At 40.3% G+C, this 22,367-nt stretch overlaps 1 protein-coding gene across 1 annotated transcript in view; it reads right to left on the bottom strand.

Annotated features, from left to right (window-relative positions):
• The window catches only part of SLC71A1 (solute carrier family 71 member 1), a 45,080-nt gene that overhangs the window by 1,771 nt on the left and 20,942 nt on the right, over positions 1-22,367 (bottom strand). Inside the window, exons 3-11 of the mRNA XM_006732818.3 lie at positions 17,621-17,683; positions 16,715-16,842; positions 14,930-15,044; positions 11,081-11,299; positions 10,687-10,800; positions 9,875-9,946; positions 3,122-3,234; positions 1,726-1,823; positions 623-786 (exon numbers count right to left, since the gene is read on the bottom strand). Of these exons, the coding sequence (XP_006732881.1) occupies positions 623-786; positions 1,726-1,823; positions 3,122-3,234; positions 9,875-9,946; positions 10,687-10,800; positions 11,081-11,299; positions 14,930-15,044; positions 16,715-16,842; positions 17,621-17,683 (1,086 nt within the window). The remainder of the gene's footprint in view (positions 1-622; positions 787-1,725; positions 1,824-3,121; positions 3,235-9,874; positions 9,947-10,686; positions 10,801-11,080; positions 11,300-14,929; positions 15,045-16,714; positions 16,843-17,620; positions 17,684-22,367) is intronic.

Raw genomic sequence — 22,367 nt, 5'->3', positions numbered from 1 at the left:
CGACCAGTGAGGGAAACACAGCTAAGGCTGTTACCGTAGGAATCAAAAAGGCCTTTGTTTTAGCCCAAAGTTACGTTCATCCTATGCAAAAACTTGCACAGCCAGTTTAACCTGTGTACAGCCCACAAACAAACATTTTTATTTAACAGTAGTCTTGGCGCTCTGCTCTACAGGCACGGAACTGATGAGCTATCTGCATTGGCTAAAGGGATGATGTCTGCCGTTAGTATTTTCAGTTGTAAGGAGGGAAAGTACAGCAAACAAGTGAACAAAGATGTGAATCCGCACCTAGCTGCCGGTTGCTAGAGAAGGCAGGCCTCGCCTGGGGGCCTCGTGCATCGCGCAAGACCCCGATGAGACAGACAGCGGTACACACGGGGGCTGTTACCCACACCACGAGGTGTAATACCACACACTAGAATATTTCAGTAATTCTTAAATTCTCGAGGGAAAAGGTATGGACAGCCGATTTCAAAAAGAGGTATACAGGGGAGCACAGCCTCTTTGGCTTTGGTTTTTAAGTGCTGTAATAATCTCACGTAAAAGCTTGGGTGATCAAAAACCATTTGTCTTTCAATGCAGCCAAGTGAACTGTATGTCTATCAGGTGAACGAAGAATTACCTGTTCAAAGTGGTGCTGTGGGCTTGTGTTTGTTCCCAAGTCTGTTCCTGTCATTGGCAGTTCTTTAAGTTCCACATGGAATATGTAGAAAATGAATCCATAAAGAGCTGGTCCCAGACCATTGCACAATCCTCGAATTCCTGTTATCATTCCTTGAACAACACCTAAATTGTTTACACAAATTATGTAATGCACCGCTTATTTTTTTCCTGCCCTAGAACTAGTACAAACAGGAAGTCAATCTAAAACAAAAGCTCTCATCAGACACTAGCAATTTACCAAGATGGCATTAAAAAGTACTTAGAAGCCCTCAGCTCTACAAAGTAAGCTATCTGATACAAATGTGAGATCAGGTAAACCCAACCCAGACATAGACCTAGTTTAAACAAGTGGGCAAAAGCACCTTATTTCCCTTTAAAACACCCCTGGCTAAAAATTAGACATGAGTTCACAAGCATAATTGTTAAAAAAGAAAAAACTGCCCCCAAGGAGCTACTTAAGACCCCACTGAGTCAAATACAGAGTTTGAGTTTTGCTTTTCTCTGGGATCTTTTCTCAAATTTAAAATGCAATTTGCTTTGGCCACAGGCCTTTCCTTCCTCATTTATCAACCAAGTGATCTCTGCCACTCTTTTGTAATACCCTTTTTTTCCCCTTATGACTAGAGAAAACACATCTTTTCCAAAGAATTATTTATCTGTTAGCGTTTTGAGAATTAAATGTTCCTGTCACAAAAGTGTAGGATAATGTTTTCTAAGAAGGTCTTTAGATAACTGAAACCTAAGATTTAAATAAAAGGGTTACTTAAACCCAAGGTGTCTAGCACATCGGAGTAAACACTTAACAGTGGACATAAGGTGGCCAGCCTATCATTAGATTTTCCAGCGAAAGGACAGCTAGCGCCACGCACTCACAGTGAGAGACATGGTTATAGATACCCACCTAAGGACAGTACCCTGGAATCTGCTTTTCCTCTTAGCAATGAAAGCAATTTTAAATTCTTTACCTTGATACATTTACGATCTGTACTGAGGAAGGAGACAGGACATAGGATTCGAGTATTCGTGCTTTGAAATAGTAATCATGGGTTCTCGTCAACTCACCCTGTTGATCAGCATCAGCAGTTCGTGAAACAAGGGCACTGACCGCTGGAAAGGTAATGCTGGACATGGCCGCTACGGCCCCGGCAGCCCACATCATCCTGTGACCCAAAGCAGCAAAACAAAAATACGTTCTCCACTGCGCCTCTCACTCAGAACACACACTTGAATTCAAGTAACTGTTACTGCAAAGCGGCTGTGGTACAGGGAAAAGGAGAATCGTACTTGGTCTATTCCTTCCTTCCTGTGTGACTCTGGGCAAGTCACCCTAAGCCTGAGCGGTGGGTGGGGACAGGAGGCCATTGAGAATAATGTACGATACACATAAAAAACATCATTTCGTGTTTCCCCAGCCAGTTAGTCCCTCTGCAGGCACTGTTCCCGCAGACCTGTGCTGCAGCGTGAAGATACTGAGCTGACCTAAGCCTTGGATGTTCTGGGCTTGATACTCAAAATAAATGCTTTCGATCATTTAAATTGTGAGCACCTCTTTGTAAAAACTAGCCTGGAAAACAAAACCACCATCAAAACACACTCTTGCTGCTTACTCCTATCCAAATCCGAACAGAGGTAGTATGTTCGGGGGAATGAAAACCTGAGTGAAGCGAGTTCAGTCCCGTCACCCGGAGCATAAAGGCGCGCCTGCGCCGCCCGACCTCAACCTCACCACTACCATCACCCTGCAGGCCACCAGACTGGCGAGAAAAGCAAAGAGCCTTTTCTCTGGCATGAAGCTGGGACCAAAACAATCGGGCCTGCTCAATTAACTTCTGGTCTGCCATCAGTAATGATCACTGATGCTACACATTTTTTTTCTAACAGAAAAACAAAAAAGGTAAATAGTGCTAGCTTTCAGGGCTTTGCTGCTTTGAGATTACATGTTTTATCCTAATGACAGACTGATACAGATTACATGCTCAGTAGAGATTTAAAAACTAATCTTATTTAAAAATCTAATCTGTCACACAGAAAATGTCACACCTCTCTATCCTCAAGCCATTCTAGAATACACAAATACACAAGTGAGAAATCTGTATTATATACATTTTGAGAGAAATAAAGCATAGTAGGAGACAGATTAAAATCTAATAATAAGCCTTAGATGAGAAGCAAATACAAAAATGTCTGCCAATTAGGGGTGCGTGGGTGGCTCAGTCAGTTGGGTGTCCAACTCTTGATTTTGGCTCAGGGTCCTGGGATCGACCCCCACATCAGGCTCTGCGCTCAGCAGGGAATCTGCTGGGGATTCTCCTGCTCTGCCCCTCCCCCACTCACGTGTATGTTCATGCTCTCCTCTCTAAGTAAATCTTTAAAAAGAAAATCTGTCAATTACACCTCAATAAAGCTGAAAAAAAGAAAAAGGCAAACATCAAAAATTTAAAAATTAAAATATACCTACCAAGGTTCTGAACCAAAGCCATACCATGCCAGCTGTAATATTTGAAATCCTAGACCCAATAAAATGGTGTTCTTATTTCCAATTGACCGCATAAGTAAACTCAAGACTATGGTCTAGAAAAGAAGAAAAACCAGAACAGAATGGTTTATCAGAAAAGAACTTTTTAAAAATAAAAAACACTTGGTGACTTCCTTCAGTCTGTAATATAAAAGGACTACTACCACTTTACATTTTGGCTTTTTAACAATTGCCCTGAATATATCTTGAAACCATTACTCCAGATCGTACAGAGCAAATGAACAGTCCCTTTGCTGACAGAGATCCAGATTCAGGGAAAAAGAAAACAAAACAGAAAAGTGAACTTTCTATTCAGTACATTTCTACTGACCACTTAAATCAGAAATTGTAAGTAGCATCAAAAGGTTCGAACCCATGATTTGGGGGATCCCTGGTACATAACAGCTTTAAAAGTTTTTACGGGTCTAAGTTAATCCAAAATGCTTATCCTCCCAACTAAGCAAAACTCAAACAGTACAAGAACTACTCTAGGGGCGCCTGGGTGGCTCAGTCATTAAGCATCTGCCTTCGGCTCAGGTCATGATCCCGGGTCCTGGGATCGAGCCCCATATCAGGCTCCCTGCTCCGCGGGAAGACTGCTTCTCCTTCTCCCGCTCCCCCTGCTTGTGTTCCCTCTCTCACTGTCTCTCTCTCTGTCAAATAAATAAATAAAATCTTAAAAAATTACTCTATATCCTTCATCTAAATTACTGCTGAAAGCATGATGCTTTTACAAACAGTAAACAGGTGTAACTAAGTAGATTTGGGAAAAGTACAGTATAAGAACACAGCCTTTGGAGAAATAGTCTGGATCATAATCTTGGCTCTAACTATGTGACCCTGGGCAAGTTACTTCACACTGAAACAGTTCTGTCTCTTACGAAATGTCAATAGTACCTACTTCAAAATTGTGTCATGTCGGTTAGAGGAGCTATTTATAAAATGCTTAGCATTGTCCTTGGCACACAGTAAGTGTTTAGTAAACAATATTATGGGTTGCATGGGTTTTCTTTTCCTTTTCTTTCAAAGCTAAAAGAAATTCAGCAATGGTTGGGGATGTCAGAAAATATTTCTTGCCATTTTTTTTTAAGATTTTATTTATTTGACAGAGAGAGACACAGCAAGAGAGGGTTAACACAAGCAGGGGAGCTTCCCGCTGAGCAGGGAGCCCAATGCAGTGCTCCATCCCAGGACCCTGGGATCATGACCTGAGCTGAAGGCGGACACTTAACGACTGAGCCACCCAGGTGCCCCTATTTCTTGCTATTCTAATGAAAGTACTGAATATACTACTTAAGATAGCTAGTAAATCCAGAGGAAAAGGTGAAAATAATTCAGGAAATCACTAGCTGATGACTGTAACTGTAAATGTACAATTATCAAATATCAGCTTAAAATTCTTTAAATTGAGGGCGCCTGGGTGGCTCAGTCAACTAGTTAAGCATCTGCCTTCAGCTCAGGTCATGATCCCAGGGTCCTGGAATCAAGGCTCACATCCGGGCTCCCTGCTCAGCAGGGAGTCTGCTTCTCTCTCTGCACGCCCCCCTGCCCCATGCTCACACTCTTCCTCGCAAAAATAAATAAAATCTTTAAAATAAATAAAATTCTTGATATTAAAACAACCATTTAAGAGCTTCATCAGATATAATCACAAGCCAGTGGAAAGCACATGAAAAGCCCTGTGAGGGTTCTTGAACAATTAGGACTCAGCTTTCTTCTCTCAGATTCCCCCTTAAATCATTAGTATAAACTTGAGTTCCACAAGACATGGAACCTTGCTGGATCACATTCTTCTCAACCACAACCACAAAAGGGAACTCACCCAGAGTAAGCAGTTAGCAAAGAAAACTTCCTGTATACAGGACACCCTAACTGGGAACACTGATTTTCTCCCTGAGGGCAGGAACTTTCCTTAAATATCTGTATCTTTGTATGCCTAGCAGCTACTGTACCTTCTTAGTATTTATGGAAAGCATGTGATTTTTAAATATGTCACAATATTCTCAATGATAATGGGATAAATTACTTAGTATATACAGTGTGCTAGACAAGAAAAATTATTTGGTGTCCCTTAATTTAGTGTAACTCCTTTTGTCCCAGAGGTTAACTGACTAATTTAACCAAGATGTACATAGCTAGTTAACAGTTAACTGACATCAGTTTTGGTCAGTTAACCAAATATTTGCCAAGTTCCTACTATATCCCACTGCTATTTTAGGTTTAAGGGCACTGACCCAAGGGTCAGAGAACAGGTCAAAGTACTGGTCAGCAAACAGAATACCTCATCTTGGAGGGAAGATGGACCTAAGTGTCCTGATTTAGCAAGATAACTGCAGGTTGTAGCTGCTATGAAAAAAAAAAAAAGAAATGGGGTAGGGGGATAGAGGTGTTGCTTAAACCAGGATGGGCAGAGAAGGCCCTTCAGAGGCAACAGCTGAATGGGGAGGGAGGTGGCTATGTGAATTTCCACTGCTCCAAGCAAGGGGTGACAGCAAGTGCAAAGGCCCTAAACTGGAGTGTATTCAACAACATGGAGAATGGGGCAAAATGAAGTCACGTTGAGTCTAGGTTTTATTCTGGTTGCAATGGAAAGTAAATTTTAAACACGAGGATTAAAATTTCACTCTACAGGGGCGCCTGGATGGCTTAGTTGGTTAAGCGTCTGACTCCTGATTTCGGCTCAGGTCATGATCTCGGGGTCGTGGGATCAAGCCCCGTGTAGGACTCCACACTCAGCTTGGAGTCCGCTTGAGATTCTCTCTCTCTCCCTTTGCTCCTCCCCCTGCTCATGCTCACGCTTTCTCTCTAAAATAAATCTTTAACAAAAATTCACTTTACAAAAATTACTTGACAAGTGTCGAATAAACTGTAGGGAGACAAATTTGGAAGGTGAGAGACCAGGAGGCGTCAGCCATGGCTCAGACTGGCCACTAGTAACAGAAATGGGGAGAGCTGCTTCAGTTCAGAATGGATTTTGGTGACAGGAGATACCATCTGAGGGACTGAATGTGTGGTCAGGATAAAGAATGGCAAGAATCAACAAAAACAACACCGAGGTTTGTTGTGGCCCCGACAACCAGGAGCGTGGTGACGCCCATCAAGGAGATGAGTGGTGCGAAAGGGAGGGAATCCAGATTTTAGTTTTGGTTGAGTTTGAGATGCCCAACATGTGTATCAAACAGGAGCTCGGGGCTGGCCTGGAGGTAGAAATTTGGGAGGCAACAGCATATGGAGGACTAGATCAGAGCACTGAGGAAGGAAATGTTTCCAACAATATCCCTGCACTCACATAAACATTTATTTAGTGCAAGAGTTAGGAACTCATGCCTCCTGACACCAAAGAAGGGATGGGGCCTAAAAGCCGCAGAGGGGACAGCAACCATTTGGCTCCCACTGGAAAGTGGGTATGTCCATGTTTCCAGATCTTATCATTTGGGGGGAGAAGCTACATACACATATTTTCATATAACCTCCCAATTTTTAAATGCTTCCTACTAATTTTTAAAGTAAGTATGTATGTATGATTTATTTTAAGATTCTGTTTTTTTAAGTAATCTCTATACCCAACATGGGGCTCAAACTCCCAACCCCAGGATCAAGAGGTGCATGCTCTACTGACTGAGCCAGCCAGGCACCCTTTTTAAAGTTTTAAAAACACCATGGCGGGGGTTGGGGGGATGGGTTAGCCTGGTGATGGGTATTAAGGAGGGCACGTACTGCATGGAGCACTGGGTGTTATGCACAAACAATGAATCATGGAACACTACATCTAAAACTAATGATGTATTGTATGGTGATTAACATAACATAAAAAAAAACCAAAAAACACCATGGCAAAAAACCAATGGCCTCTAGTTTAGCACTTAACTCGGTTGCGGGCACAATACAGGGTGCCCCAGTGACCAAAACAAATGTGATATAATCCTGACCACACAGTCTACTCAGAGCTCTACTAGGACCCACAATCTACCGAGGCAAAAACAATCAAAAACCAACAGTGGTAAAGGCGACAGTACTGTGCATTCTGTACAATGACAGATATAAGCCTCAGTCAGTATGGGGGCTCAGAGAGAGGATACTTCGGGCAGAGGGGAGGGAGGCAGAAAGGCCAGCAGGAACAAAGGCACAAGGGCAAGCAGTAACACGGGCGGGCAACAAGGTATTCTCAACTGTATGCTTGACTTAAATGAGAATACAAGACAATTCTTTTACCTTTGGGGTTATATATTATACTTAATATTTTAGTTCATATAATGACAGCAATGTAATGATCAAATTTCTATATATATTGCATACTTCCATTCACCTGTTTTTGAAGTCCAGCTAATTTTCTCACTTTTTAAAATGTGAAAATTCATCTCAAAAATGATTTTTCTATGTAGGCCTCAAAAGCCAAATGGTCGTTTAAGGACCATATTCCTTGCAGGCTGTGTACATAACGTCTGCTGTACCACCAATGCTGGATGGCTGGTGGCTCATTTCCTCCCAGACTCCAGGCACTGCAAGCGCTCCCGATACAAACCCAACCACCCCCCCTTCCTGTATCCACAGCTTCCCTTCTGGCTTCTCAGCTCTTCAAGGCTGTTTTCCATCTTGCATCCTTTGTGCCAGGTGCCCTCTGCTGAGCAGAGGGAAAATTTCCTCTAAAGCACCCTCACATCACTCAAGCAGTGTTACTGCCCGAATTTATAAGGCACCTGCAGCTTCCACGATCAGTGAAATACGAAACAGAACTTACTAACATTTTAGAGCTATTCATCTCTTAAGTGCCATTATAGTAAATGTTAGCTGTTCTCTTTGTCTAAATCTTAAACAAAATATTAGCAAATATAATCTCAGCAATGTATGAAAAAGAAGACATCATGACTAGGTTGGATTTATCCCAGGATTCAAGGTTGGTTTAACATTCGATAATTCCTCAAGCTCTACTCTTACTATTTATATATTTTCCTTGGTATTATGCTTCAGAAAGGTGTTTTTTAAAAAGCTATTTTTACATATAGGCAACAATATATTTTCCCCCAAACCTGAAGTGCACTTTTCTGACAGCCAGGAATGCATATCTAAATGCAACGTTATTCCTGATTAAGGAACTTCAAGATAAAATGGAAGTTAGAATAGGGTAACTGGGTGATGGACACTGAGGAGGACACATGAGATAATGAACACTGGGTATTATATAAGACTGATGACTCACTGACCTCTACCTCTGAAACCAATAATATATGTTAATTAATTGAATTTAAATTAAAAAAAATAGAAATAAAAAATAAAAATTAAATGGAAACTAGAAATAGTACTAATACTCAATGCCATATGTATGCATGCGTGGGGCCATGGGTGTATTTATAGAATTTAAATTTAAATTTGCAATTTATCACTAAACCTACCAAAAATTCATAAATGATGAGATCTGCAGAAAGAATCCTACACCTAAGAGATGGTCAAACATCGAAGAGTCCTATTAAATATTAAATGAACCCTGCTTTCGTTTTCTGAAGAACAGACTAAAACAAAGCTGCACTCTAGAAGACTAGATCTAAGGTTAGAAAGAGTGTTAGATTAGATCATCTACAGTCTAGAAAAAGCAAAGCCAAACAGGAAGAAATGGGTGGGGCTTTATTCACTAAAAGGAGAAAGACTGACTTGAGAAAATTCTGGTCACTGGAATATACTACTTGCTCATGGAACAGAGATTTGAGACCGAGATGAAACATATCCTAAGAAAATCCAAATTCCTGGGTTAATAATATCTTATTCATCAAACAACCACTGGCTACCAACTGGGTTTCCAGGGTAAATATTTCATGTCATTCCTCTGCTCAAAACCCTCTAATGGCTTCCTATCTCCCTGTCAAGTCTCAGAATAACCTTTGAGGCCCCAGATGACCTGGTGGCGCCCCCCCCTCCCCCCGACTTCATTTCGTGAAGGTCTCTGCCTTGCTCGCTCGCTCTGCCAGAGCCGTGCTGGCCCCTGGCTATTTCTCACGCATGCCAGCTACAGTCCTTCCTTAGAGTTTTACTTCTGTTCCTGCTGCTCAGAATCCTCTTCTTCCAGATACTCCCACGACTTGTTCTTCATTCCTTCGGGGTTCTGCTCAAAGGTCACCATGTATCAGCCAGGCCTTCCCAACCCTTCCAGGTAAAGTAACACCCAGTCCCCAGTCCCTCCGTATCCCCAGCACCAGTTTTCTTTATAATTTTCGTTACACTGGATACGTTTACACGGACATATTTATGGAGTTTCTGTCTTACCCCGCAAGAGTGCAAACTCTACAACAGCAGGGATTTAGTTAAGTTCACTGCTACATCCCCGGGGCCTGACACACGGCAGTATTCAATAAATACGTAAGGACTAATATAAAATGGTAACTTTATGCAGGTGTACACTCTAGTTTACTAAATCAATAAACTATCTTTCTGGTTTATATATTATATAATGATTAATATGTGTCAGTCCCCAAAATCTGATCAAGACTAACTACATTTAACAAAACTGAATTTCTGAACCTACAAACCTCAGATTCCTGACACTGGTGACTCTACCAAGAAAATGTCACTTGAGTATCACTTGAGGCCCCTTTTGGATGGTCAACCAGGAGCAATGATCTACCTCCTCACTCTAACTAAAAAGAGACTCACCTTAAAAATAAAGTAAGATAAAAAGAATAAATAAAAAAATAAAAAGCTCCTCACCTGTGCAATAATGGAAAGAATGCCAAGGACTGCTATAAATGCTGCAACACTTTCTGGTGAGAACTTCATTATCTAGAAGGTTTCCAGAAAAAGAAACATTAATAAAGACAAAAGTAAAACAAATACCATACTGATGCAACTACATGTATCTTAACATTAAATGGGCCAGAAAAAAAAAAAAAAAATAGAACTCATTTATAACCAAAGAACTCTACAGAGGAAGAATCTGGCTTTCACTGAGAACCACAATTATAACAACGGTTTACATACGAAAAATAATAGCTACTTAATTTAGATTTGGTAAATCTAAGTTCCTTAATTTAGACTTAGATTTCATAAATTAGAGACAGCTGTCAAATGCTCAGAATCCATCTTACAAATAAATACTGCGCCGTTTGTGCTTTGTACAAGTACTGATAAAGGCCCGATGCTGCATGGCAAGACCAGTGCCAAGGAGGAGAAATGAAAGCTCTCGGAACGGCCAGCTGCTTCACCGATATCTGCTCTCCATCACCCAGAGACTGGAGGAGACGGACGGATTACAAGCATCCCTTCACTTCTGTAAGCAACACAGAAGCTCAAGCCACACACACTGACAGGAGAACTGTATCTTACTGCAGAAGCCACAGTCTTAACAGATACGCATAAGGAGCATCAACCACGCTCCACAGGAAGTTAACGCCAGTGAGCTGTTATTTATAAAAGAGGAGGCATTTTAAAAGTCTCTATCATGGCTCTCAAGATTAAGTATTTTTGTTATTAAGGCACCAAACAATGGAAGGAAAGTCCCCCTTGGCACAATAGGATTTTACCTGTCTGAGGTATAAAAAGAAGCTGGAGTATTGGCCGGCCTCCGGTAGGTAGGAGAGAAACACCGTAATGCAGATTAGCAGCACTATGGAATCTTGGCCCACTTTTTTTAAGGACTAGAATAAGAAAAAGACCGATATAAGGTTTTATATCCAAACACTGAACTGCTCTTAAAAATATGCAGTGCTGTCTTCTGGCACTGTACATACGGGCACTTAGCGGTCTTTCCTAAATGTCTTTCATCCTCCCCAAACTATTCGGAATAGTATTTCACAATATTTTTAAAAATCTGTCAAGATGTTTTCCCCGAAGAAACATCCACAACAAAATATGGATATTGCGCTGAATCATACATTCACTTTTTTGCCGAAGAGAAGGAGAAAACAAACTTTTTACCGCAAAGGGGTCAGCCTGTTCCCAGGAAATGGGTGCCCCCCATGACGCTGGCCGCATCTTCTCGGGCAAGGACTCTGGCACAGCAACGAGGATAAAACAAATATCCAGCAATGCTATGGCTGTAGCCAGGACCACCACCAAGCTGTCCCCGTACACTCGGCCGAGGTAAGCTCCAATTGCGGGGCTGGTTACCAGACTCGCAGCAAATGTTGCTGAAACCTGCAACAAATCCAAGTGGACAGGAAGAGATTAATCCGGACACCCCCGACTCTTTCCTTCAGCACCGCAGAACTCAGATTTATGTCAGTCCTCCTGCCGCTCTCCCTTTTCAGGATCCTACCTCTGCCATTTTTCTTCTATGCTCTTCTTTTGCAGGAAGAGAATAGATTCTTCACTAAAAAAAATATGTAATGGCCTGAAAGAAGTCTGAAGAACAATGCTCTGGGGAAATCCACTGTGATTTTTTTTTCCCCAATATTAAAATTAAAATGAGATGAATGTTTACCTTGTTGCATATTTAAGGCTGGCTAAAATAAAGCTTAAAGACTTTGAGGTTTATCTTCTTTCTCATCAGTAAAAGTGTTAAGTGCTAGTACAAAAGTGAACTAGGTGATCTCTTTAGGTGGCAGAGTTAGGAAGGATGGGATCACAGGTCCTTGGCACTGAGTACATCGCTAACCATGTCTAAAACTCAGAAGAAGTCCATACACCTCTGGTGAAGATGCAGATTAAAGAGGACACAGGGGAAGAATAACTTAATCCCAGATGTGTCTGGCCTATTAAGACAAAATGGCCTGCAAATTAGCACACGTGACAGCAAGTATCACCTGACGGAGACCATGCTCTCTCTGTGGAGGATTAATTAGAAATTAATGTTGAGCTGCTCCTCACTCTATGCCATTTTTGACTTTTGGATAAAGGATTTAATTTCACAGGAGTGCTTATTTTTAGCTGCTTATTAATAAATGCTCAAAAGAAGCAATTCAATTTCAAAGGTCAATTATTTGACAAGTACATAACATTGTAGTAATTTTTTTTTTTTAAAGATTTTATTTATTTGACAGAGAGAGACACAGTGAGAGAGGGAACACAAGCAGGGGGAGTGGGAGAGGGAGAAGCAGGCTTCCCATGGAGCAGGAAGCCCAATGCGGGGCCCGATCCCAGGACCCTGGGATCATGACCTGAGCTGAAGGCAGACGCTTAACGACCGAGCCACCCAGGCGCCCCACATTGTAGTAACTTTAAGCATCTCACTATTGACCCAAATGTCCATCAGCTGGTGAGTGAACAAAAAATGTACATCCCATACAGTGGAATACTACACCGAAGTAAAAGAACTACTGATAAATGTATCAATATGAATGAAAGATTATGCTAAGTACAGACACAAAAGACTACATGTTGTATTACTTACGTTAAATTTCTATTAAAAGCAAAACTAGGGCGCCTGGGTGGCTCAGTTGGTTAAGCGACTGCCTTCGGCTCAGGTCATGATCCTGGAGTCCCGGGATCGAGTCCCGCATCGGGCTCCCTGCTCGGCGGGGAGTCTGCTTCTCCCTCTGACCTTCCCCCCTCTCATGTGCTCTCTCTCTCTCACTCTCCCAAATAAATGAATAAATAAAATTTAAAAAAAAAAAAAGCAAAACTACAGGGGCACCTGGGTGGCTCAGTTGGTTAAATCCTCTGACTCTTGATTCCAGGTCAGGTCAAGATCTCAGGGTCATGAGATCGAGCCCCGCACTGGGCTCGGGCTCATCGCGGAGTCCACTTGCCCTTTGCCCCTCCCCCGCTCACATGCTTAGTAAACAAACAAACAAACAAAATCTTTTTTAAAAAAAGGCAAAACTACAAAGACAGAAAGTACATTGGTGGTTGGTTGCCTGAGGTGAGGGGTGAAGTGGGTGGGGATAGATGGCCTTTGGGCTGACGGAAATGTTCTAAAACTGGATTGTGGTGGCATTTTGTTAGGGCAGATTTAGCAAATTAAAGATTTTTATTTATTTATTTTAAAGAGAGAGGGAGCACTCACGCACGCAAGTGGGGAGAAGGGGAGAGGGGGAGGGAGAGAAAGAGAATCTCAAGCAGACTCCACACTGAGTGTGGAGCCCAATCAGGCTCGGGACTCGATCTCACAACCATGAGATCATGACTTGAGCCGAAACCGAGTTGGATGCTTAACCGAGCCACCCAGGTGCCCTGGGCAGCTTTAGCAAATTAAACGCAGTGGGCTGTGGTCTCAGAGGAACCTGGGTATGAGCAGGGCTCTGGAACCTGAGTGGACAAAGGAGCCATGGTTCTCACTGCGAGGGGCACTGAGGTATCTGAGGGTATTCGCTGAGATCATGCATTCAAGGCAGTGAGCAAAGGCCCAATTCGAGTGTAGGTGTCTTGTGTCCTTTCCCTTCTCCATTCTCCCCATCCAGTGCCCTTTTTTTATGGTTAAACAGAAAGAGGACCACAGCAGAAAGAGGACCACAAAGAACACTTTCCCCCATTAGCTGCATCCGTATTATTTCTAGAAGAATTACTTGTCATTTGCTAGAATATGCCTTTAATATATAAAGCCTCAAGGTTGAAAATTATTAATTTCAAGAATTTGGCTATGACAAAATAAAGTACTTTAACCAAAACAACCTGGACTGTGGTTATGGTTGCACAACTGTATAAATTTACTAAAATTCACTAAACTATACACATAAAATGGATGATTTTTACGGCATTTAAATTGTATCCCAATAAAGCTGTTAAAAAAATTCCTGGCCATCATCAACTTCATATTTAATGTTCTGAGTTTACAACTGAAATCATTAGTTCTTTTTTTAAGTTTCTAACAGTAGGTATTTCCCCTCAAAACTTCCTCATTCCAAAAAAAACCCAAAAAGCTTCCTAATTCCATGATTCTTTGTGTCCTTTGAATCAACGAAGACAGTCTCTTGTAAAACTAAGATTCAGCCTGACATCATATTCAGTCCTTATTTATTAAAAGATGCTTATCCCGTATTTGCTGACACTCATCACTGTCCTACTTCTATCTCATAATGATTTGTATACTACCATGTCTGTATTAGCTATTTTATTCCTAGATTTGATAGACAAGAGATTACACTGCCATCAAATACTTAATTTCTCAAAACAGTATTCAGAGGTTGGCAAACTGCCACCTCTGGGTCAAATCCAGCTAAGAATCGTTCTTACATTTTTAAAGAGATACACACACAAACAGAATATGAGACTCTATGTGGCCCACAAAGTCACAGAAACGTTTTGCTGATCCCTAACCGAGATATTAGCTTATTGCATTTTAGAGTGGCCAGTTAAATATTAGCAATGTTTAAACTCATGACATTAAATAATTCCTTATTTTTAGTATTCTTTTTTTTTTTAAGATTTTATTTATTTATTTGTCAGAGACAGAGCAAGAGAGCACAAGCAGGGGGGAGCAGCAGAGGGAGAGGGAGAAGCACGCTCCCCACTGAGCAGGGAGCCCAATGTGGGACTCGATTCCAGAACCCCGAGATTATGACCTGAGCCGAAGGCAGACGCTTAGCTGACTGAGCCACCCAGGCATCCCGATTTTTAGTATTCTTTAAAAAGAACTTCTGTAAGGTAAAAATATTCTAGAATTTCAAATCTGACATATATGACTAGTACTGAAAGTAACAAAACTTACATGGCTCTGTACTGAAAAAACTTTTGATATAAGTCATCCATTAAAGCAATGGATGACTTTATTATGAAATGTATTTTATGCAAAAAAATAAATTTTGTAATGCAAAGGCTTGCACTTGTTATATGAAATAATTAAAAAACAAAGTATTCTGATACAAAGAATAGAATAAACACACATACCAGTCCATAAGCCATACTTCTTTCATGTTCTTGGGTTATATCTGCCACATATGCAAATACCACGGAGAAAGTCACTGCAAAAACCCCAGAAACAGAGATAACAGCAAAGTACCACCTAGGATGGAAAGACAATCGATAAGAAACAGAACAATTACCATTACACCTTAACCTTCCTTTACTTCTGTAAGTGAATTAGAGTACGAATAGCTAATTTCAGTCAATGGCTTACTAAGACAGTTCACGGATTCTTCTATAAATCATATGCCATAGATATAATGAAAATATAGTGTTAGAAGTGACCCTTCAAAAGCAATTCAGCTACTATGCAGGAATACTTAAAATTAAATAATACAGCCAGGTCAGTATTTTACCCAACTGTTGTGAAATGGCTTTGTTGTTGGTTTTACTAAAAACAGCAACAAACTAAAGTCTACTATAATTGATCCATTATTATTTCCCACCACAGCACTACACAAACACAAAATTCAGTGGGTGAAATTGAGAAACAAGTTACTCTATTTTATGCCTCTATATAGAAACTAGATTGAGCTTTTCCATAAGCTATATTTAGCTTTTCAAATGTTGGCAAAGCAACTCCGTCTTCACATAGAAGAAACCTGTGTGGCAGTCCTCATAAATGAAATGGAGAATTGACAATTACTACGAAGAGTGAACAAAAGCTATTTTTAAAAAGCAAACTACATTTCTGTATACATGATTTCAAAATAACTGGCCAGGAATAAGAAACTTCTATTGTACTATTGAATGTTTAGTTTTAAAAATCATGTGTAATCATAATGAACTTTCAAAATATTCCACCAGGGCTTTACTGCTTACTAAATTTTTTCTAACACACTGTTTTTCACATCAAATTTTTTGTTCATCGCCTAGACTCCTCTGTTAAGATTTCATTTGGGTGATTAGCATTCATCAAAGGTTTGGCCTTGAGAATTGTATCTATCTAACCTACAAGAGGAAGATCCTGCCTTTTCTATTCCCTTAGCCTTTCTAGATAGCCATGGAAATACAGCCCATCTATGATGCAGAATTATATGCAATGGAGTAGAACAGTAGGAGAATTAATAAAGCTACAACTAAACCGGGCTCTATTACCTTGAGAAAATCATTTTCATTGTGAGCTTTCCCTCCCTTCCTCCTCAGTGAAAGAATCCTGATTTCAATTAGGGTGGCCACGAGCCCAGCACCTTGTAACAAAGAGGAGCATGTCCCTGAAATCTGACCTGACAGATATTAGCAGAGGTTGGGTGAAAACTGTGTGGTTTCTTTACAGAAGACGGTGTGCTCTTCTTAGCCACTCCTTCCATCCTGCTGCCTGAAGTGTGACACAAGCTGGAGCTCAGGCAGCCATGTTGGACTGCGGGGGAGCTCGTGGAGGATGGCAGAGCACAGAGATAGAAAAGGTCTGGTTCCCCAGAACTGCCAAACCAGCTCTGGATTGCTCAACTCCTGACTTCTTTTATATGGAGAAAGAAATAAGTTTCCCTCATGTTAAGCAACTATTACTTTGGGCTGTGAAATACAAAAGCAGATTATAGCCAATAGTCTGCACACTTCCTATAGTCGCATCCAGTTCTAAAACCATTATGAACTATTACTTAGCCACTATATTTTTAAGGGTCCTCTTATCTGCGTCAAAGAATATTGGAAGGATAAAATTAAAATCTACATAGGTAAGATGGCAAAAAAGGTGAATGAAATAAAGGACTATTCAGAAAACAATGAAGAGAACGATATTTAATTGTTGTGATCTGATTATGCACATACCATGGGCTGATCTTCATTAAAGGAATTGGGGCACATGTGAAAAATACTGTTAGCAGCAAGAAGGATTTCCGACCCCAAACATCAGAAAGAGCACCAATAAGTGGGGCACTGAGGAATGACAACAAACCCTAAAAAAAAGTAAATGAAAAAATGTATACAATCTACATCAATGAGCCAAGAAGAAATCATTCTACTATCACAGAAGAATATTTTTTTTTATTTCTAACATACGTATAATTCCACCAAACTTCACATAACTTATTTCTTGTCTATATAGAATTTAAAACTTTCCCAAGATTGTCTAGAATCACCTGCAGGGCTCTGGCTGCATGTTCATATGAAATGCTCTAATGAATTCTCAATCACAATAATTCCACATTAGCAATTCTAGAAAGAATATCATGTTAGTTATCTGTTTTTATATTCATAGGCTAACTACCTACTTATAAACCTTGTTGTCAAATGAAATCAAGAGTAAAGAGTATATACAATAGTCAAGACTTTACCATATAGTTTTATATTTATGTATTTTTTAGTAGTTCTTTTCAATCTATATTCTTGTTGTTAGCTTATAAAAGCATTTAGATCTCTGAAATAAAAATGCCAACATGTAAAACAGAACGGAAATCTGTTACGATGTGGTTTATCATTATACGTAGAGTTGGCTATTACTTGAGTCAGATCATCTTTAGATGATCAATGAAAGTAAATATATTTTTCTTTAATAAAAAGGATCATATTTAAAACCCAATTCATTTTTAAAGTGTTAAGTAATCCCCCAAGATATACTCCAATTGTAAAAATTAACAGTGAATTCATCCATTAACTAACTGATATACTGGCAGACGTGTACATACGAAGTGTATGTGCCTGTGTGTACATGGGCAAATATATCACCGATCCTACCTTTACTCCTTGAATTAAGCCATTCATCAGAAATGTATGTTTAGGAAAGGTTTCATGTAATACCTAAAGAAAAAATACAAAATAAAAATCTCATACCACATTTTAGTCTCAGTAAAACTTCCACATTTACATTTTAAAACATCCCTTCATATAATTATATCTCCCATAAATTTTCAGATTTGTCTGATGCTATGCATATGAATAAATACTAATAATACCAAACATTTATTTGGCATTTATGATGTCACAAGGCACTAAATTGGGCCCTTTACACATATTATTTCCTTCTATTCCTTTTTTTTTTTTTTAAGATTTTATTTATTTATTTGACAGAGAGACAGCGAGAGCAGGAACACAAGCAGGGGGAGTGGGAGAGGGAGAAGCAGGCTTCCCGCGGAGCAGGGAGCCTGATGATGTGGGGCTCGATCCCAGGACCCTGGGACCATGACCTGAGCCGAAGACAGATGCTTAACGACTGAGCCACCCAGGCACCCCTCCTTCTATTCCTCTTAATGATCCTATAATAACACTGATACATGCAGAGGTTAAGTGTCTTATACATGATTACATAGTTAGTATGTAGGAAAACTGAAACTGAACACAGGAAGTTGGGCTTGAAAGTCCATGCTTTTAATTACTATGTGATGTCTTCACTGTTATGCCACATATAACTTATAACTCCTTTACAGACAGTTGTAGGTATTATCTAAGATAGGAGACTGGGAGAATAGGGAAATTTTGATTGCCAAAAAGTGAATCTAGAAAGACCATAAAGTGAGAAAAAGAAATCCCCACCTATGAAAATGTATAACAAGTTACTCTATTCTTTCTAAGACCTGGTCTCAAACCACATGGCATCAATTTGTTCAATGGGCAGCAAGTGAACCACTGGGTAGCCACTGGTTGTAAAAGCAAATGAAGGGAAAAGTTACCGAAAAAATAAGAAGGAACAGCTACCATTTTTACAGCCTATGTGTCAGAGGCTTTATATATACTTTTATTTCATTCTAACATTATGGGTTAGATAAAATACCACTCCAAGATGAGGCAACCAAGTTCTTGCTTGACTTAAAAGCCACTGCGCTTCTTCCATTATACCATGCTATTTCTCAATAAAAACAAGAGAGAATGGCAATATGGAGAATAAGAAAGTTGGGAAATCTCTTTAGGAAGAAAAACTATGCTGAGTGTATGTTCTGACATCCTGTAAGAAAAACCTTTAGAGGGATTACAATCCGCCCTTTTCTTCAGTTACTCTTCTGCCCCAAACTAGAAATTTAACAAAAATTAACTCACATGTAAAAATAAAATTAGAAATGAAACGTTTAGTCATTAACATGGGGAAAAAAACACATATTTATGATATACATTTATTTTGTCTCTATATTTTATATGATATATATTACATATTTTCTCAACTGAAGGTGATTTTGACCTCCAGGGGTCATTTGACAATGTCTGAATACATTTTTGATTGTCAAAACTTGGATGGGGGGAGCTACATCTAAGAGGCAGAGATAAGAGATGCTGCAAAACACCCTATAAGGCACAGGTCAGCTCCTCACAACAAATAATCATCTGGCACAAGCTATCAACAGAGTGCTGAGGCTGAGAAACGCTGATATTACTTAGAATAAAGACCCACGGATCTAAGGAAGGGATCTGCAAACTTTTAGTAAAGAATGAGATAGCAATTATCTTTTTTTTTTTTAAAGATTTTTATTTATTTGACAGAGAGAGAGAGAGAGAGCACAAGTAGGCAGAGCGGCAGGCAGAGGGAGAGGGAGAAGCAGGCTCCCCGCCGAGCAGGGAGCCCGATGTGGGACTCGATCCCAGGACTCCAGGATCATGACCTGAGCCGAAGGCAGCCGCTTAACCGACTGAGCCACCCACGCGCCCCAGCAGTTATCTTTTTATAGCCTTGTAGGCTAAAGAGTCTCTGTCACAAGTATTCAACTCAACAAAGACAGCTATAGACTATATGTAAATGAACGGTCGTGGCTGTGTCCCAAATGAAACATTATTTATGAAAAACAGGCTACAAACAGGAGGCTTAGGACTTGCTCTGGCCACACTGTGCTGGCTCTTTCGCTGAAGGAAGACTTAAACCATTTTGCAGCAAATCAAATCCAGTTTTCTTTCAATAATTACTAAGGGCCAAAAAAAAAAAGACTAAGAGCCAAATCTTTTGTAGGGACACAAAATGTGTGTTACTAAGAATGAAGACCATAACGAATGCCTACAGAAAGCTTTATAATATGCTAATGGTTCATTCTGCCAAGCTACCTTACATTCCAACAATCTGGTCTCTCCACTGTTTTAAATATTCCCATGCTTTCCAATATACAGGACATCCTCCTGTATATTGAATGTTTGTGCCCCTTATCTTCTCTCTCTAACCAACACCCAAACCTTCCAAATTGCTCCTCTGTCACCAAACTTTCCCATCAAAAGCAATCAATTCCTCTTTTAGGGCCAATAGGAAGTGATCAAAGCACTCGACAAGTCACACAGAGTTTGTGAAATTTCTTTTATCACATACTGAGCTACTTGGCTCTAGTATTTTTCAGTTTTTCATGTATTTAATATATATTCCCTTTCAATATATTTCAGAGTACTTTTTTTTTTTAAAGATTTTATTCATTTGTCAGAGAGAGAGAGAGAGCACAAGCAGGGGGAGGGGCAGGCAGAGGGAAGAAGCAGGCTCCCCACTGAGTATGGAGCCTGATGAGGGACTCGATCCCAGGACCCTGGGATCATGCCCTGAGCTGAAGGCAGACGCTTACCCGACGGAGCCACCCCGGCACCCCTATTTCAGAGTTCTTAAGGACAGGCTCATATACACTATACCTTGCATTTAATACATCTTTATCTTGATTAGTGCCTCAAAGAATGCCTTCATTTAGTAACTATTCACTAAGTGTTCATAATTACCTGATAATACTGCTTCCAAAGTGACTTAATATAACAAAGCAATTATGCAATTTAGCTAATATTACAAAATAAAAACCTTTAAGACCCCCAAAAGGAGTACAGTTAAATTAAGATAAACAAACATTCCTATTTGATTTTTTTTTTTAAGATTTTATTTATTGGGGCGCCTGGGTGGCTCAGTCAAGACAGGGATCACAAGCAGGGGGAGCGGGAGACGGTAGAAGCAGGCTTCCCGCCGAGCAGGGAGCCCGATGTGGGGCTCAATCCCAGGACTCTGGGATCATGACCTGAGCCGAAGGCAGTCGCTTAACCAACTGAGCCACGCAGGCGCCCCTGATTTTTTAACAAAATTTTAACATAGAGACAAATACAACAATACAAATGTAAAGATTTTTGATCTGTGAGGATCCTTTTAGCACTGGACTTTAGAGCCAAGTAAGAAAAAATGTTACATTTTCCAAGAAATTTTACAGGTCTTAAAATTTATGGAACTTCAAAAACTTTTAGAGGAAACAGTCCTTAAAATATTAAATGCCTGGGGCACCTGGGTGGCTCAGTCGTTAAGCATCTGCCTTCAGCTCAGGTCATGATCCCAGGGTCCTGGGATCGAGCCCCACATCGGGCTCCCTGCTCAGCGGGAAAGCCTGCTTCTCCCTCTCCCACTCCCCCCTACTTGTGTTCCCTCTCTCGCTGTGTCTTTCTCTGTCAAATAAATAAATAAAATCTTAAAAAAAAAAAAAAATTAAATGCCTCAGGACTATCTCTGTAGCAAAGGCTGCTAAGCCATTTACATAGAAGAGATGCTGGAGAATTTGAGTATAGGGTCTTCTTGCTCCTTAACACAGATTGCATCTAAGCAGTCAGGACCATCAAACACGGGGCCTAGTTTTTCCAGAACCATAGGTCAAAAAAGTTAAGCCACTTCTTAGCATTACAGATCCTAAAAACTACTGTTATTCTCTTTATCTAATATGTTAGTCGATCAATCATCACTGACTGAATACCCACTATGAACCAAACATATAGCCTCTCAAAAGTGTTAGACTTCAGTACTTAAAATATATTTGGCAGTCTAAAATTCTTTGTAGTTAATGTAAACCCCCTTGCTGGTGGAGACTTCACCATCCTCCCCTGAGCAGGTCCTCCACATAAAACACAGTTTTTGTTCTTTCACTGTGTTCTAGGAGAACACAGGGTTCTAGAAGTTCTTTGAGTTTTGAAATCACGTGAAATTAAAAAAAAAAAAATTCTTTAGCTTCACATTAGTTTTGAAAACTAAGGCTGGGGGTGCCTGGGTGGCTCAGTCGGTTGGGTGTCTGCCTTCAGCTCAGGTCATGATCCTGAGGTCCTGGGGATCGAGCCCCACATGTGGCTCCCTGCTCAGCAGGGAGTCAGCTTCTCCCTCTGCCCCTCTCCTGCTCGTGCACGCTCTCTAATAAATAAATAAAATCTTCAAAAAAAAAAAAAAGAAAGAAAGAAAGAAGAAAACTAAGGCTAATTAATAAATCCCAAACACCATAATCCCATTTATTATAATTAGTATATCTTAACATTGGTTATCTGTTAAACAAATTAAAAAAAATCTTTGAAATTTAAAATGCTGAAACTTTATAATTTTTTTTTTTAAAGATTTTATTTATTTATTTGACAGAGAGAGAGAGAGCGAGAGCAGGAACACAAGCAGGGGGAGTGGGAGAGGGAGAAGCAGGCTTCCTGCCGAGCAGGGAGCCCGATGTGGGACTCGATCCCAGGACCCTGGGATCATGACCTGAGCCGAAGGCAGACGCTTAACGACTGAGCCACCCAGGCGCCC

This window comes from Leptonychotes weddellii, chromosome 4, assembly GCF_054177405.1.
Source record: "Leptonychotes weddellii isolate Sample4059 chromosome 4, ASM5417740v2, whole genome shotgun sequence".
Taxonomy (NCBI): domain Eukaryota; kingdom Metazoa; phylum Chordata; class Mammalia; order Carnivora; family Phocidae; genus Leptonychotes; species Leptonychotes weddellii.
This window is presented reverse-complemented; position numbering and strand designations above follow the sequence as displayed.